This window comes from Diabrotica virgifera, chromosome 4 (assembly GCF_917563875.1).
Source record: "Diabrotica virgifera virgifera chromosome 4, PGI_DIABVI_V3a".
Taxonomy (NCBI): Eukaryota; Metazoa; Arthropoda; class Insecta; order Coleoptera; family Chrysomelidae; genus Diabrotica; species Diabrotica virgifera.
This window is the reverse complement of record NC_065446.1, coordinates 63999105-64016217: the sequence shown is the minus strand read 5'-3', so window position 1 is coordinate 64016217 and position 17113 is coordinate 63999105. Positions and strand designations below refer to the sequence as shown.

At 33.7% G+C, this 17113-nt stretch overlaps 1 protein-coding gene across 1 annotated transcript in view; it reads right to left on the bottom strand.

Moving 5' to 3' along the window:
* Positions 1 to 9778: 9778 nt before the first annotated feature.
* Positions 9779 to 17113, bottom strand: part of LOC126883580 (ribosomal biogenesis protein LAS1L-like) — a 35083-nt gene continuing 27748 nt past the window's right edge. The window contains exon 3 of the mRNA XM_050649229.1: positions 9779 to 10066. Coding sequence (XP_050505186.1) covers positions 9779 to 10066 — 288 coding nt within the window. The remainder of the gene's footprint in view (positions 10067 to 17113) is intronic.

Below are 17113 nucleotides of genomic sequence, written 5' to 3'. Positions count from 1 at the left end.
ATAAGTAAGTATGTCCAGTATGTCCAATAAGTTCTTTCAAATTACTTTACCTCAATCAGAAATAATTTTGCCATTTATTAAGAGGAGGCCAAAAAATTATGACCAAATAAAACATATAAAGAAATAAGAAAGAGAAAAAGAAAAAATTCAATTTGACGATGATGAACTAAACTTGTCAGCTAGTAATGAGATGAAAATCCACACTTTGTATATTATAATCGACACTCTGATAAGAGACCTGAAGTGTGGAATCTTATCGACTTAATTATCAACGATTTCGTGTTATAACATATTTGCCAAAATTAAACAATGAAGAAATTATTAAATAAGCTGAAAATCTTATACAAATTTATAAAGACGACCTAGATGCATCATTCATACATGAATGCATTCACTTAAAGGTTCATTTGGATACCACAATAAAATAAATCACCAATTGACATATCTAAATATTTAAAGAAGAGTGGATTGAAAGATATTTTCCCTAATTTTGACATTGCTTTGTGCATCCCAGTTGCCAACGTGTCCGCTGAAAGGTCATTTTAGAAAATGTCAAGAATTAAAAATTTTCCGATCAAGTATGACGCATTAAAAATTTGTCGATTTTGTCCATAGAAAGTGACTTAACAAAGGCGATAAATTATGACGACATTATAGATGATTTTGAAAAAGAAAAATCAAGAAAGAAATCTCTTATGTGATCGAACTGGAATGACAATTTTTTCTGTTAATATGTATATAAACATCGTAGTTTAAATCCATTTTTAGTGCATTCTTATTTAAATTTAAAAAGAAATTCTACTTTCAATTTTTTTTCGCAAAAATGGTACATGTTTGAAGGGCGGCTTCTAGAGAATTGCCTAGGACGTCAACTGACCTAAAGCCCTGACGACACCTTTAGTATATTTCACGGATTTGCGACTATTTTGGATTAGGGATGTAACCTTAGGTGGTTCAGATCTTCTCTATTTATATTAATTCCCAGGAGGGACCGCAGACGTTCGGAAACAAAATTAGCGTCTCTTTGCAAAGACAATGACGTCGACTTTGCAAAGTAACAAGACACTTACTCAACACACACACACTACACATTACACCTGAGTTAGTGATAAGTTATACAATTACGTGGCTAAAAGTTCTAGTTCTAAACCAAAGCCAGAATCAGAGAAAAAAAAATATTAATTCCCTATAGTAGGGAAGGAAAGTGTGCTAAATTTGCGAGTTACTCGAGCGTTATGGGGATCTATTGAGTTGTAAAGATTAGGTCCTAAAACCAAAAAAAATATAAGTAAAGGTTTCCATTTAAGTGGGGATAGCGCTCGAGTAACTGTAAATTTAGCATACTTTCCTCCCCTACTCTCACAAGATTCCCAATATGATGATTTTTTACATTGTCTTTTGACAAATGATTTTGATTTTTATTGTCAAAAAATAATAGAAAGGGAGCAAAGTATGCTTAATTTGCAGTTACTCGAGCGTTATGGGGACCTATTGGGTTGTGAAGAGTAGGTCCTAAATTAAAAAAAAGTTAAGCTTTCCATAAAGTTTGGGACTTTTCATTTTTTGATTATATTTTCCATTTCCAACAATCGTTTTTTCCAATTATAGCGCCATCTATCCATAAATCGAGAAAAGTCTCGAATAAAAGTACTTATTTTTCCGTAAAGAATCCTCCTATTAAATATTTAAAGTAACCCCCCATTGCACCTCCGTGGGGGTCGTGTTTGGTGTCATCCGATAGATTTTTCAAAAATATTGAATAGGTGTGTTTTGCAGTTTTTCGATCTGATGTTTATTTCGCGAAATATCGCGGGGTTCCTATTTAAAATTTTTACTTTCCCAACTACCCCTCACCCTGGGGGGTCGGTCGTGTTTGGTATCATTCGATAGATTTTTAAAAAACATTGAACACGTATTTTTTAGTTTTTCGATCTGACGTTTATTTCTCGAAAGATTCGCTTTTTTCCTGTGAAAATTTGCGACTAACCCCATGTCCTTATGTTCCGTTCAAACCATCAGATTTTTGGAAAAATACGAGTATACACTATTCTGAATGTACTTAACTTACATTATCTTAATCTGATGATTTCGAGTTTTTCTAAGGAAAGATTTTTTTTCGGATCCTCCTTAACAAACTCCCCTGTAGTAAGATCCAATATATGGTAGGGGTACATTTACAGGGTACAAGGTTTCTCCCCATGTCATAATCTGACGGACTCGACTAACTGCAAAAACCCTACTACTAATATTCTTTCATTCCATTTGCTAACATATATTCGAGTAGAGCTGTAAATAATTTCGGGGAGATAGTATCACCCTGTCTAATTCCACGTTCTGTTCGGAATTTTTTGGTATTTCCTGAAGTCGGACACAAACTGCAGAAGTTTCGTAGAATCTCTAAGTCAAGGCAATAGGTATTATATCGGTAGATGATGGCTTATGTTATGTTATGAATAGGCTTGTGTTATCTGGAGCAGAGCTCAGCTTGTTAGCAATAGGCAAGGCAACGAAGCAGTAAACCTAGCAATTTTGTGCAGTAAGGTGAATCATCATGCCACTAATTGCATTTGATTTGGGAGATTGTAAGGAAATTTTGTGAACTAATTTGATATCCGGGAGTTGACAATTGCATTTTAGGCATAAGAAAAATATATTTTCAATGCGCATCTCAAAGAGGTTTCATTCATTCATTAAGCATTAAAATCCCTAGGGATTATAGCTAACGCCATGACGTTTAAAATCTTATTTTTGGGTAAGGTGGATTACTCCTCGGTCATTTTATAGCTTGCTGTGTGTCTTCTCGTGACTCTTTTCTATTTCTTCCTGTCCTTGCACTGAACTTTCCAGTCTTTCACATTCATTGCTCTTATGTCTTCTTCTACATCAGCCAGCCATCTTCTTCTGGGTCTTCCTCTGCACCTGGGTCATAGTGGTGTCCAGTTAGTTATCCTTCTCAACATATCTGTTTGTGGGCGTCTCTGTATATATGTCCTATCCATTCTAAGCGAAGCTGTTTTATGTATCTGACTATATTTTCTCTCTTTAATTCTTCTTCAATTTCGGCATTTGTTTTCATTCGTATTTCTCCCTCGATTGTTACATTGTGGCCCAGTATTGTTCTCATTATTTTTCTTTCGAATTTCAGAAGACTATCTTCTTTCTTATTAATCGTTGTTGTTTCCATCCCATATGTAACAACCGGTCTAATTAAGATCTTATACAGGTTCATCTTGGTTCTCTTACTTAGGGTCTTGCTTCTCAGCAGATTTCTGTTAATTCCAAATGGTTTTTTGCCTTTCAGAATTCTTTCCTCTGTTCTTTATTTTCCGGTCTTCCCTATTGTTGTTCCCAAGTAGCTAAAGGTTGATACAGTTTCAAATTTATGGTTCTGTGTTATTAGATGTTTTTGATTTGTTGTGTCGTCCTTCCCTACCGTCATATATTTTGTTTTGTGCTGGTATATCTGTATCCCGATTCTCTTCGCTTCTTTATCTAATTTTTCAACGGCTTTTATAAGTGTCATCTTCGTCTTCGCTATGATGACTAGATCATCTGCATATGCTACTATTTGAAGTTGTCCTGGCTTCGTAGCATCAGACAATGGGCAGGTCGAACTGTCGAGGATTTGTTTCATATAGCTGCCAACCGAGAAACATTTTATCAGCTTTATATACGACGATAGCCAACCCTTGAAAACAATCACGGCACACAAATAAGAAGTATAAACACTGACATGCGGTACGTGGTACCGTCAGAAACTTTTACGTCAACGAAGCTGAAAGACTAAGCCATACTAAAACAGTAATAATGTTTTTGTTTGAAAAGTTTGTCCTCCTTATTATTACTTCCAACATCAGTTTAAATAGAGTCGGTGAGATAAAGTCGCCTTGTTTTACGCCTTTGTTTATATTGATTTCGTTAGAACTTGTTCCGTTGAAGCTGATCTTTGCTGTGGTATTTTTTAGGCTCACTGTTAAAATATGTCTTAATTTTTCTGGGATTCCAAGATTCTCTAGTTCCTCCATCATTCTCAAAGAGATGGTAAATGAAAAATTTAGAACTCGGGAAATATTGATAGAAATAATTTCAATTGTTATACTCGGGGGTTTTGGTGGTCACTTGAAACGAATTTCATGTCGGCGATGGTGTCCAAGGTACCTGGTGTCCAGGGTGGAACTCATCGCCTCCGATTTTACATTGTAATAATTCAAAATCAGTCAATAACCAATACTCGGGGGTTTTGGAGGCCGCTAAGTACAAATTTTATGTTGGTGATGGCGTACCTACTGCTCAGGGTTGAACTCGTCGCCTGGAGTTTTATGTTATAATCATCCAAAATCAGTTGATAACCATTATTTTGGGGGAGGCAAGCTATAACGGATGCTTAGACTAAGGAAGATGAGGGAATTTTACAATTTATAATTCACGTCCCATCTGCTCAGCGCGGTAAAGTTCCAACGAGAATGGTTCCCTTCGTACTCCAATCAGAGTAAACATGTAAATTAAAAATGAATAACCATTTTCAATTTCCTTGCAATACAAAACTACAGCCGCATCATCATTCCAGTTCAATCAGAGAGTGCAGCAAGCACCTCTACCGGTTTCGAAACTTATTAGTCTCTCATCAGGAGGCACATATGCTGCTCTCTCTGACCCAACTAGGACAAACCCCGGCGTGCAGTCACGGATTGCAACGAACGAAAAGACAGGGATGCTTTAGCGGCAACTTCTAGCAAAAAACTAAGTTTTCAATCTAATAGCACATAGAACAACCAGCACATCCTACCAGATTGAAAACAATGGGAACCTTCTCTGGTAACACCTCCGAGGCTTCTACAATTTGCAAGCCATAACGGATGCTGAGACTAAGGAAGATGATGTAGAAGCCTTGGAGGTGTTACCAGAGAAGGTTCCCATTATTTTCAATCTGGTAGGATGTAGAATAACATTTTTGGATGTTGTTTCATGTGCTATTAGATTGAAAACTTAGTTTTTTGCTAGCAGTTGCCGCTAGGGCATCCCTGTCATTTCGTTCGTTGCAATCCGTGACTGCACGCCGGGGTTTGTCCTAGTTGGGTCAGAGAGAGCAGCATATGGGCGTCCTGATGAGAGACTAATAAGTTTCGAAACCGGTAGAGGTGCTTGCTGCACTCCTTGATTGAACTGGGATGATGCTGTAGTTTCGTGTTGCAACGAAATTGAAAATGGTTATTATTTTTAATAAAATTTGTAATTTAAAATGCCATGGTTCACTATCTTGTAAAAATAAAAATGATTGGTCTTCAAAAGTTGTTTTAAAAAAAAATAATACATCAGGGAAAATTTTGTTTATTTATCAACATTGGTCATTTACTTCCGGCCACTGTCGTTATTGACCGGGTATTGATGGAAACTCTAATTTTTATTTAATTGTTAATTGTTAATTTAAGTTATTTTTTACAACATTGGTCAATAGCTAATGTCATTAAAGGCCGGGCATTGTCGTTAATAACCAGAGAAAATGCCAATGTCTAGTTTACATTATTATCCGTAACATTTATATCTTTTCTTATGTAATTATGTTTATTTACAATCTACATCATTAAAAGAGTATTAAGTAAATTTGTTCCATGTTTTTGGGCATGAAGAAGAGACTTCCAATGATGTCTCATCTTATTCTATTTATGTTTAAGTTTTAAAATAGGTCCTGAGGCCAGGTTCGATCTAGTCTCCTTGTGGCAGGGCCATTATGGAATAATTCCCTTACTAATTCATTGTCATGGTAAATAGTACGCTCGTTTTGTGATTCAGATGCTCGATGGATTTCTTCTCTGATGAAAGGTATATTTAAGTCTTCGTGAAGTGTTTGATTAGTTACATACCATGGTGCATCCACTATTGACCTTAGGACTTTAGACTGAAATCTTTGGATGATATTGAGTGATGTTGACTTTGCACAGCCCCAGAGGTGTAGTCCGTAGTACCAAATAGGTTTCAGTATTGTTTTGTACAGAAGAATTTTGTTTTGGATGTTGAGTTTTGATCTGCGTCCAAGGAGCCAATACATTTGACGAAATTTCAAGTCTAGTTGTCTTCTTTTGGTCTGTATATGTTTTTTCCAAGTAAGACGTTGGTCAAGATGGAGGCTAAGGTATTTAGCGTCTGTTACTGTTGGTATTCGTACATTTTGCATTCTTACATGTGGGCATGTATTGTGACGGTTTGTAAACGTTATTTGAGATGATTTTGTTTTATTTACTTTTGTTCGCCATTTTGTATACCACTTACTTAGTATCTCCAGATGGTGTTACAGGTCTTGTGAGGCTTGTATGTGATTTTCATTTACAGCGAGTATTGCTACGTCATCAGCAAAGGAAGCGATCGTAGTATTATGAGACTCTGGTATATCGGCTGTGTAGAGTGAGAAAAGCAGCGGCCCGAGAACACTACCTTGCGGAACTCCGGAGTCAATAGGACAGAGGCTGGATTGTTGGTCTTTGGATTTTACTGAGAAATATCTATTTGATAAGTAAGATTTGATTAGGAGGAAATAGTTACTAGATAGTGCTAATTTTACTTTGTAAAGCAGACCTCTGTGCCAAACTTTGTCAAACGCTTGTGAGATATCTAGGAATACAGCGTTGCAGTATTTCTTTTCTTCGAGAGTTTTTGATATTTCATTTACTATTCGATGGACTTGTTGTGTAGTAGAGTGGTTTTCCCGAAAACCAAACTGATGTTCTAGTAGTAATGTTAGGAATTCATGATCTGCTTATATTCTTTGCAGCAGCAATCTTTCAAAAACTTTGCTAACGATTGGGAGTAGGCTGATGGGTCGATAAGATGTTACTTCATTGGGCGCTTTGCCTGGCTTAAGGATCATTATGATTTCTGCAAATTTCCATATTTTTGCAAAGTATGATAAACTTAGCATGCGATTAAATATTACTGTTAGCATAATAATGGCCTTACGAGGAAGTTGTTTTAGTACTTGTGCCGAGATTAAGTCATAACCTGGAGCCTTTCGTGAGTTGAGTTTGGTTATTTCTTTCTTGACTTCTATAGGAGTAAAACTTTTGATTGGAAGGGACATTTGACATGCTGCGCTAATTAGTTCTTCCACTTCTTTATCAGGGTCTGGTGGCTCGGTTTGAAATACACTCGTAAGATGTTCAGCAAAGACGTCCGCTTTTTCTTTGTTGGAACGAGCCCATTCACCATTTGGTTTATGGAGGGGAGGAATAGTTGTGTATGGTTTTTTGAGTTTCTTAGTCGCCTTCCATAGCGTCTGATCATTTGCTGTAAGGTTTGTAATGTAATATTCGAAGGTTTCGTTGTTTGCAGCTTTGATGGCTACTCCAAGTTGTCTACGTAGTCTATTGTATATATGTTGATCTATGTTGTTTCTAGATCTTTGCCAGTTTCTTCTCGCACGACGTTTTTCAGCAATGAGTTGCCGAATGTGTAGGGGAACATTTGTTGTATGTGTCGGTCTACGTTTATTTCGTGGTGTAGATTGCCATGCCGCTTCTTGCACGAGGGTGGTGAAATATTGAGCTGCTGTATCTATCTCGTGTGGAGATTTGATTCGCAAATTAAGATTAATCTTTTCTTCTAAGTAGTATTGAAAATCTGCCCAGTTGGTGTTTTTTGACGCTAGTCGAGGGGGGGGGGTGTTGTTTATCACTGTGGTACTCTTGTTCATGATAACTGGTGTATGATCAGATGAGAGGTCATAGCTGGATTCTATGTGACAGTTGTTTCTGGATTCTCCTTTGCTTATGTAAATGTCTAGCACATCTGGAAGTTTTCTGGGGTCACTTGGCCAGTAAGTAGGGATTCCGTTGGTGTGGCAATCATAGTTGTTGTCGGTCATCGCTTTTAAAAGGTTACGACCTTTTGTTGTTATGACTCTTGAGCCCCAATGTGTGTGTTTCGCATTCCAATCTCCCCCGGCTACAAATTTACTGCCAAGTAATTGAAAGAAGGCTTTGTATTCATCTGTGGAGATTGCATGACGAGGTGGGCTGTAGATTGCAGATATATTAAAGTGCCAAGGCGTTGCATTCACTTGAACAATTGCTGCTTGAATTTTTTCTGTTGCATATTTTGGCAATTCATGATGTGATATACAGCTTCGTATGATTATGGCCGAGCCACCATGAGCTGTACCATCGGGGTGAGATGTACTGTATGTAGTATAAAGCAGAATATTGAACGTAGTTAGATCAGTAAAGTGGGTTTCTGAAACAAGCAGTACATCGATTTTATTTTTTGGTTTAAGAAAGTGATTACTTCCTGCTTATTGTTTAGCAGGCCATTAGCGTTCCATGTGGCAATTCTAAGTATGTTTAACATTATCAATTCCTTCGGTTAATGACTTGTGTGAGTAAATTTAATATCATACTATTTTGACTCATGAGTTGTGGGAACATGTTTTTGAACTCGTTAAGGAATGTTATTAGTTGTAGTTCTATGGTAGTTTTAGGTTCTTGGTCGTGGTTGATTTGATGTGCTGTCACATTTGCATATTATGTTCTATGATGATTTTGTAGAGTAGTATCACAGAATATATAACCACACAGAAGCGAATCTGACTGTCGTTTCCATTGATTTTGTTGGGACCGAAATATTTGACCTTGTGCACCAGTTACAGAATAGAATTTGATGTTCTAAGGAATAGATCATTCCAAATTAGGTAATATTTTTGACAAGTTGTTATTAATTAAATAGGAAATATAAAATTTAACTATAAAATATAAATAAAATATAAAATAAAACATATATAAATATAAAATTTAACTATAAACAACTGCCACGTCAGTCGCAAAAGTGAGGTTGCACCAGTTACGTTGACACATGAGCATGAAAATTATGTTACCGTTTTCGGCAGGAGTTTCGCTTCTGTATGGTTATTTATTCTGTGGTAGTATTTAGCTGATTTGTCTCATTACTTACATTTGGGTTGTTAAATGTTGTTCTTTGGGGCTGTTGGTTTCCTCTTTTTGGCATATTTCTGTTTTCTACTAGTTCCATGTAGACAACATAGCCCTTATAGTTAGCAGGGTGATCTTGTTTGCATAGTGCACACTTGGCTGGAGTGTTTCTAGGTTTTTTACAAGGTTTTGTATCATGTTGTTCTCCACATTTGACGCAGTAGTGTGGCTTAGTGCAATATGTTTTACTATGACCGTAAGCTTGACATCGCATGCATTAGATGATTGAGTTTCTCTTCTTTGGTGCTTCCACTGCTATTTTGGTGCGGAAGTGTGTGTGTTTCTATGAAAAATAAGGATAAGGGTTCCTTTGTTTGTTTGTGTCGGATGTTGGTTATATTGCGAACTTTATGGCCGGCATTTTCTAACTCCTTTGTTATATCTGTTGTGGGTATAGAGTGATGGATATGTCTTATTACCACTCTGTAGGCACGTTCTTCCTTTATTTGGTGAGTGTGGTCAACGATTTTTTCTTCTCGTAAATGTCTTACCAGTTGACGATAGGTATCTGTTGTATGTGTTATAACTTTGACAGTGTCGTTTGGCAGGGTTCTGGTATCTTTCTGTATAATTTGTGCAAAGTTATCGAGCATTTCTTTAAAGTTTTTGACACCATATATGAATATTGGAGGTGGTCTTGGTACCTTCTGTTGTTTTTCTGTTTAAGTGTGTTCAGTGTTTTCGTCGTTTGATAATGCAATGTATCGATTTTGTATTTTTGTTGGTGGTGAACTGAAAGAATTAGAATCTTTATTTTTAAATTTACATTTTTTGACTACTTGCCATGAGTTTTTATTTTGGGATTATTTGTCTTCTTCTTCGCTAAACTCAATATCTGAGTTTTCTGAATGTATATTTTCAAGATTTATCTGTCTTTTTGAGGTCTGCTCTGCAGTGGATGGGTTGTTTTGGACGTGGTACATTGGTTGTGATTGTAGTGGAAATTGTTGTAGTTGTGCTGGAAAAATAAATTGATTTTGTGGAATGTTTGCTATAGGACTATTTGCCTCTTGACCGTAGTAAACAGAATTTGGTGCATTTTCGGTAGTGTTTTCTGGGGCGGATATTGTTTGGGAGTTGGGTGCATGTTCCTGGATGTATATTAATAGTGGTCCAATTTCTGCTAATACCACAATAGACACTGGTTGTATGTTTTCCGTATGTGTGAATTGTTCATTGTAGAAAAACAGAATTTGGTACGTCACTGTCACTTCACTATTTATTTTATAATTATATTTTTTTGCAGATTCAACTGCTGATGTTAGATAAACTTAATTATCATACAAAACGTCAAGATGAACTCGAACAGTATGAATCACGAATTCGAACTGTTTAAGAATGTCTTAAAATCACAAAATTTGCAGAGAACTTTGAAATGTGTGTTCAAATATTGGCAGTTATTTTGACAAATATCATTTATATACCAATTTAAAACTAATTTTTGAATAATATTTTTTAGATATACTATAAAAAGTTTATACACATTATTACAGTGTACGTCAAATTTATGTGACAGAAGCAATTTGTTTTACTGTTATCGTCAAACGTCAAACTATTTGGCAAAACCATAAATTTTAGAATTTAATTATATGACCGAATTGTGGAGTTCACCACAAAAATCTGTAAGTAAATATCCCCATTCAGTTTCGAGAAAAGACAAAATTTTGCATTGCAAATGCGCCATTATTCAAACTATACGATGTCAAATGATTCAAGCTGACCGCCAAATAGAAGAAATATTACAGAATATAAGAAGAAAAAGAGCCCTTACTTACAGATGCTGGAAAAATAGGTGGACATTTCTTACGATATTTTTAATATCCTTTTTGACCGTTTTCATGTTTCTGTATGGTACGATAGTTGGGGCCGGTGTGTGTTCAAATGATTCCTTCATATTGGTAGCAAATCCTCCATGTCCAGATGTATTTAGTTTTCTGCCTGGCATTAATTTGGGAAGATCCACAGGAATATTAACATTTTAGATCTATTGAAAAATCGGAAAAGTAAAAAACACTTATTAAAATAGACTAAATTTTTTATTGCTTTTATTGATATAATTTTTACTCATAAATATTATTTATTAGTACTTCCCCAATTTGTAGTGTATTACAAAGTATAAATTATTTCCTCTATTATACTGTTTATTTACAATCAACAACATTATTAAGTAAATCTAATTATCATGTTGACCTTTTGGATGCTGCCTATCAATAACTGTTCACCCTGTTTTACCTAACATAGAAGAAGAAACCTACATAAACACAGAGTTAAAAAAGTTTTGCCATTAAGTTAAGAAATTTAGAAAAACTAAAGAGAATAATTTAAAGTAGAAACAATCCTAGAATTATTTATAAAATATATTAGTTACAAACAAAACTTAGGATAATGTATTAGGTATTACTTGGGCCCACCTTTAAAAAAAATTGTTACCTCCCCCATGAGATTTTTTTTATTCAGCTATTCATGTCGAGTCGGACAACTTTTCTATTTTGGAAAATTTTCGGAAGGGGGGGGTTTCATAAATATAGTGGTTTCTAAACTTTGGTGCGTCCGACATAGTCGAGGAAATGAAACTGAAAAAATGGCAAAACCTCGGAATTTTTTCGTCCAGCATCGATTTATACAAAAATTTGGGATTAGGCTCATTTCACCATCTAGTTTATTTTCTATATTGAGCCGTTGTACGCTTTTGGTTTCTAAGGGTGAAAATTACCCCTAAAAGAATTACTTGTAAAAAATTATAAAACAACATTTTAAACTTTAATATTGTCAACATTTGGTTCTTATTAGTTACATAATGATTGTTTTATGCTTTAAGATATACTATCATAATATTTCAACCCTTAAAACCACCCTTGTTGGAGCTATATATAAAAAATTACTTATCCTAAAAGAATAATTTCGGCTTGTATCGATTAACATACAAATTTGGGATTAAGATTATCTCACTATCTCACCCTGTACTTCATATTCTATAACATGCTTAAGGGCGTCAATTATTTTTAGGGGTGTAAACTACCCCTTATTGTCAAAAATTACGTAAAAACATTGTAAACTTTAATATGGGTAAAATTTGGTTTTGATTGGCTAAAAATAATGATTATTTTATGCTTTAGGATATAATATCATAATATTTCAACCCTTAAAAACCACCCTTAACAAAAATTATAATTTTTATAAGTAGATAATTTAATAGATTTATACAGAAAAAAAAGTAGAATTAAAGAATTACAAAAACATTTATTTACACAAAAATACGAATTTACAAATATATGTAGAAGTACAAATACAAATAGTTTTTAAATCATCTTCCAGTATACGAACCAGTTCGGTAGTATTAAACATGCATTGAAAATGTTCCATAAGCGGACTATTCGAATATTATTTCGAAAACGATAAATAGTTTTTTCAAAAATGATTTTGTAGGATTTTTGAAGAACTATAAGACTGTGTAAATTAAATTTCGTTAGATCCCTTACTTTTTAATTGGGGTGGGTTTAAAGCGCTCGAATAAGGGGTGTTTGCTCGTAAGTAGAGGTTTTAATATCTTGCTAACTATTCAATGTAATGAAAATCTATGCACACCATAAATTTAGCTATTAAAAAAGCTAAAATTTAGTAGTCTTATTTTTTTCGTATCTCCAGTATTTTCGGAAATATTTGGAAGTAAATGGTGAAAAATACGAAATTGCAAAAATAAATTTTTCTTTAAACTCAAATTTTTCTAAAATTATGCCTTTTAAATAGGTCTTACTTTACTTCTTGAGTGTATTGATAATACAAATATACAAGGAATTACAGAAAGGTGAAGACCAATTTTTAATTAGGAGGGTAGTTAGGGGGTTTCACTGATTTTTTGGTAGAGAAAAGCAGGTACCGACCTTTTTTTGATCATAAGTCGCTCTATTTTCATGAAAAAATGTTTTTATTATTATTATTTAAAAGGATAAATTGTATACTTGAAAAAAATTAATTTAAGTTTTCCTCGAAAAATGTAAAGCTTTCCCGTTAGTTGGCTTTGAATATTTCAAATTATGCATTTGACGAGAAAAGCTAACTTTTAACATGCCGTATCTCGATTTGTATTGGTCTTAAAGATATTATAGAAAAAAATTTAGTTTGTGTTACTAAAAGATACAATTTTGTTGTCTGCAGTTTTTATATTCAATGCATATTTTTCAGGATATTCTCAAAAAACCCTCTAAAAAAGTCGATTTTTTCGACGAAAAACTGTTACTTTCAAGCGCGAATAACTAGAAAAATATTAGTTTTACGAAAAAAATGTAAAAAACATTTTTTCCTAAAATTACTTTTTACATCGATTTACATGGTTAAAATGTAATAAAGAATTCCCACCCCCCAGGATGGGGTGGCAACCACCCCGAAGGTTTTAGCGTACAGGGGCATGATATAGAGAATGATCCTTGGGCTATTCCCTACCTTCTGTCAAAATTTCAAGTAAATCCATGCTTGACGAAAAAATTGCGAGCCAAAATGCTTCATTTCCCCGACTAACAACTGGAGTACCCTAACAAAGTTTTTGGACAATATTACCAGTTAATTGTAAATATTTTTATCAGGCAATTCGGCAAATAGCAGGTGTGAGGATATAAATTTTATGACTCTTTATGATGCGTGTCCCCCGTTTGCGAGGCAGACTATGCAGTCATAAAAGATAATTTTGTTTGCAGGACTCTTTGATATAAATACTTACAATTTACTGGTAATATAGTCCGACAGATTTTTAAGGGTACTTGACTTGTCGGGGGCACCTCTATACAGGGTGATTGATTAGTAGGGTAAAGCTTAATAGCTCCGCTATAGTAATAGATAGCAATAAAAGTTAATAACAAAAATTTTAGCCACCTTTGAGTCTCACATTACAAAATTAGTTAAAATGTTACAGGGTGTTCAATAACACAGTGGCAGACCAAACTTATGTTTTTTTAAATAGAACACCCTATATTTTATTTTAAATTCGAAATCCTGTTAACTTCTCCATCACAAAAATATAAAGGTTTGTTATGTTATACAGGGTATTTACAAAGTTATAACCAATTTTATATGAAAATCGTAACAAGTTCAACTCCCTGTATAAATAAAAATAAGCAAAATAACAATGGTTTATTAATGCCATATTTTTTAACTATTGTCAAAATTTTCAAGAATGGTCGATATTGCTAATTTTCTTTATATCGAATACAGGGTGAGTCAAAACGCAAGTACATTATTTTCTCAGTAATTTTAAATGGAACACCCTGTATTTTATATCACTATTGAAAAGTACCATTACCGTACTTTAGTTTTTAGATAACATTCCCTATGTCTAAATTTATTAGTTTTCGAGATATTTTCATTTTTCAATGGACCAGTAGCGTGGCCACCCAAATCACCAGAATTTAATAAACTGGACTGATTTTTTTGGGGTTACGTTAATAATGAAGTTTATAAAATACCTCCAACAACAAGGGATGAGATGAAAAATAGAACACAAAGTGTATTTCGATGTGTTAATTTACAAATGCTCCGTAGAGTAAGTAGCTCATTCAATGATCGTTTTAGGCGTACATAAATGTGTTAGGAGATAATATTGATCACCTTATTAATTAAATATTAAAAATATTTTATTAAAAGTAGCTTCTAATTTTTTCAAACATGTTTTTTTGCAAAATGTTTTACTGATAAATTGTTTCGTTCTTTATTTGTTACATTGTTACATTTACATACTTTACAAAAGTAGTGTTTACTTGTCTTCACAAAATATTGTATTTTGTGTTTGTGTGTTTTTTTGTAAAATTTATTACTAATTTTCTTTATTTATTTGTTGCATTTACATAAAAAGATAGTTTTTAATTGTTTCAAAAATGTTGCATATAGTGGTTGTGTTTTTGTTTGTAAAATGTATTACTAATAAATTATTTTTATTTCTTTATTTTCTACAGTGTTACATTGATTACCGAATTGATAATCGGTAATCTTCAATTGTCAATTCAGTCATGGGTTACTTAAAATTTAGATAAATTTAAACACCTAAAATAATTTGCTCTGAAAAATGAAAATATCTCGAAAACTAATAAATTTGGGCATAGGGAATGTTATATAAAAATTAAAGTACGTTAATGTTACTTTTCAATAATGATATAAAATACAGGGTGTTCTATTTAACATTACTGAGAAAATAATGTACTTGCGTTTTGACTCACCCTGTATTTGATATAAATAAAATTAGCAATATCAATAATTCTTAAAAATTTTGACAATACATAAAAAAATATGGCATGAATAAACCATTGTTGTTGTGCTTATTTTTATTTATATAGGACGCTGAACTTGTTACGATTTTACGAAACAAACCTTTATATTTTTGTGATGAAGAAGTTAACAGGATTTCGAATATAAAATAAAATATAGGGTGTTCCATTTAAAGAAACATATGTTAGGTCTGCCACTGTGTTATCGAACACCTTGTAACATTCTAACTAATTTTGTAATGTGAAGCTCAAATGTGGCTAAAATTTTTGTTATTAACTTTTATTGCTCTCTATTACTATAGCGGAGCTATTGAGCTTTACCCTACTAATCAATCACCCTGTATTAAGTTTAGAAACTTCTATATTTACGAAACACCACCTCCCGAATATTTTCTGAAATAGAGACTCGTATATGAATAACTGAATTAAAAAGTCCTATGAGGGAGGTAATATTTTTTAATGGTGGTTTAATTTTTTCAAATACAAAAAAATGGCGGATTTTTGAAAGAAACGTTGTTGAAAGAAAGGTCATTCACCTATCCAGCGATATAAAGTTTTTCAAAATCGGTTGTCAAATCACTGAGTAATTAATTTTTAAAATGAGAGGTACAACGTGGATATCACATATTATAATACCTAAATAACATAAATAAGCAAATTGATATTATGTTATGTGATTTCCACATTGCATCTCTCATTTTAAAAATTAATTGCTCACTCATTTGACAACCGATTTTAAAAAAAATTATATCGCTGGATAGGTGAATGACCTTTCTTTCAATTTACAAAAAATATACTGGATGTTCCATTAAAAAAAAGTCAACAATGTTTTTTTTCAAAAATCCGCCATTTTTTTCGTATTTGAAAGCGATATAAAAAATTCAATCCATTCAGACAAAACTTTTACTAAAATAAAAGATTTCAGCGAAAACCGCATATTTCTATCTTGAGCCGTTTAGAAGTTATGGGCAGTTAAAATGGGGGAAAATATAAGTGGACACCCGGTAGTATAACAATGGAAGAGTAACATCATAACACAAGGAGATCCGCTAACAACGATGTTATTCAACCTAGTATTACAACAAATAATTGTAAGGCCAAACAGGACTATTTTCAGTAGTAAGGAACTAAGTAATAGCTTACGCGGATGATGTGGTGATGGTATCGAGAACGAAAAACGATCTTAAAAAGATTTTCTAGAAATTTGAAAAAGAAGGGAAAATATACGGTCCAAAAATAAACCAAACAAAACCGCAATATATGGAAATGAGAGGAGACAAAACAAATGATAGTAAATGTATCAAAACAAAAGGAGCAGATACTGTCTATAGTTTTGAAAAAGTGACATAATTTCGTTTATCTGGACTCACTCGTCAACAGCCAAGTCTGTTCCCTAAATTCAGAAAAAGAAACCTGTCCAGGCAAACAAAAACTAAATTGTATAAAACTCTGATACGTCTGTTGCTAACAAAAATGTCTCCGAAATCTGGACACTGACAAAGTACCTATAGTCACGAACTACCATTTTTGGGGGGGTGTTTTCGCCCGTCAAATACTGTGCAAAATTTAATATATGGAGCGACAAATGAAAATGATATATGACGTAAAAGACCAAACCTTAGACTATAGATTCTATAAGGATATATAATAAAATTAGTAAAGATAAAATGCATAAAATGGGTTGACCTCGTGTTAAAACTAAGCCCAGGGAATCCCACGAAGTCACTCATTCCTAAAAAGATTCACAAATTGAACTAAAGACTTTTAAACCGCCAGAAAACCATGTTTTTTATGGTGTTTAACCTTTAACTACGGGCGCCCAACCATGAATCTCAAATGCGGGCGCGGTGTACTCTATACACCAGTTACAAATAGCTACAGAAACAA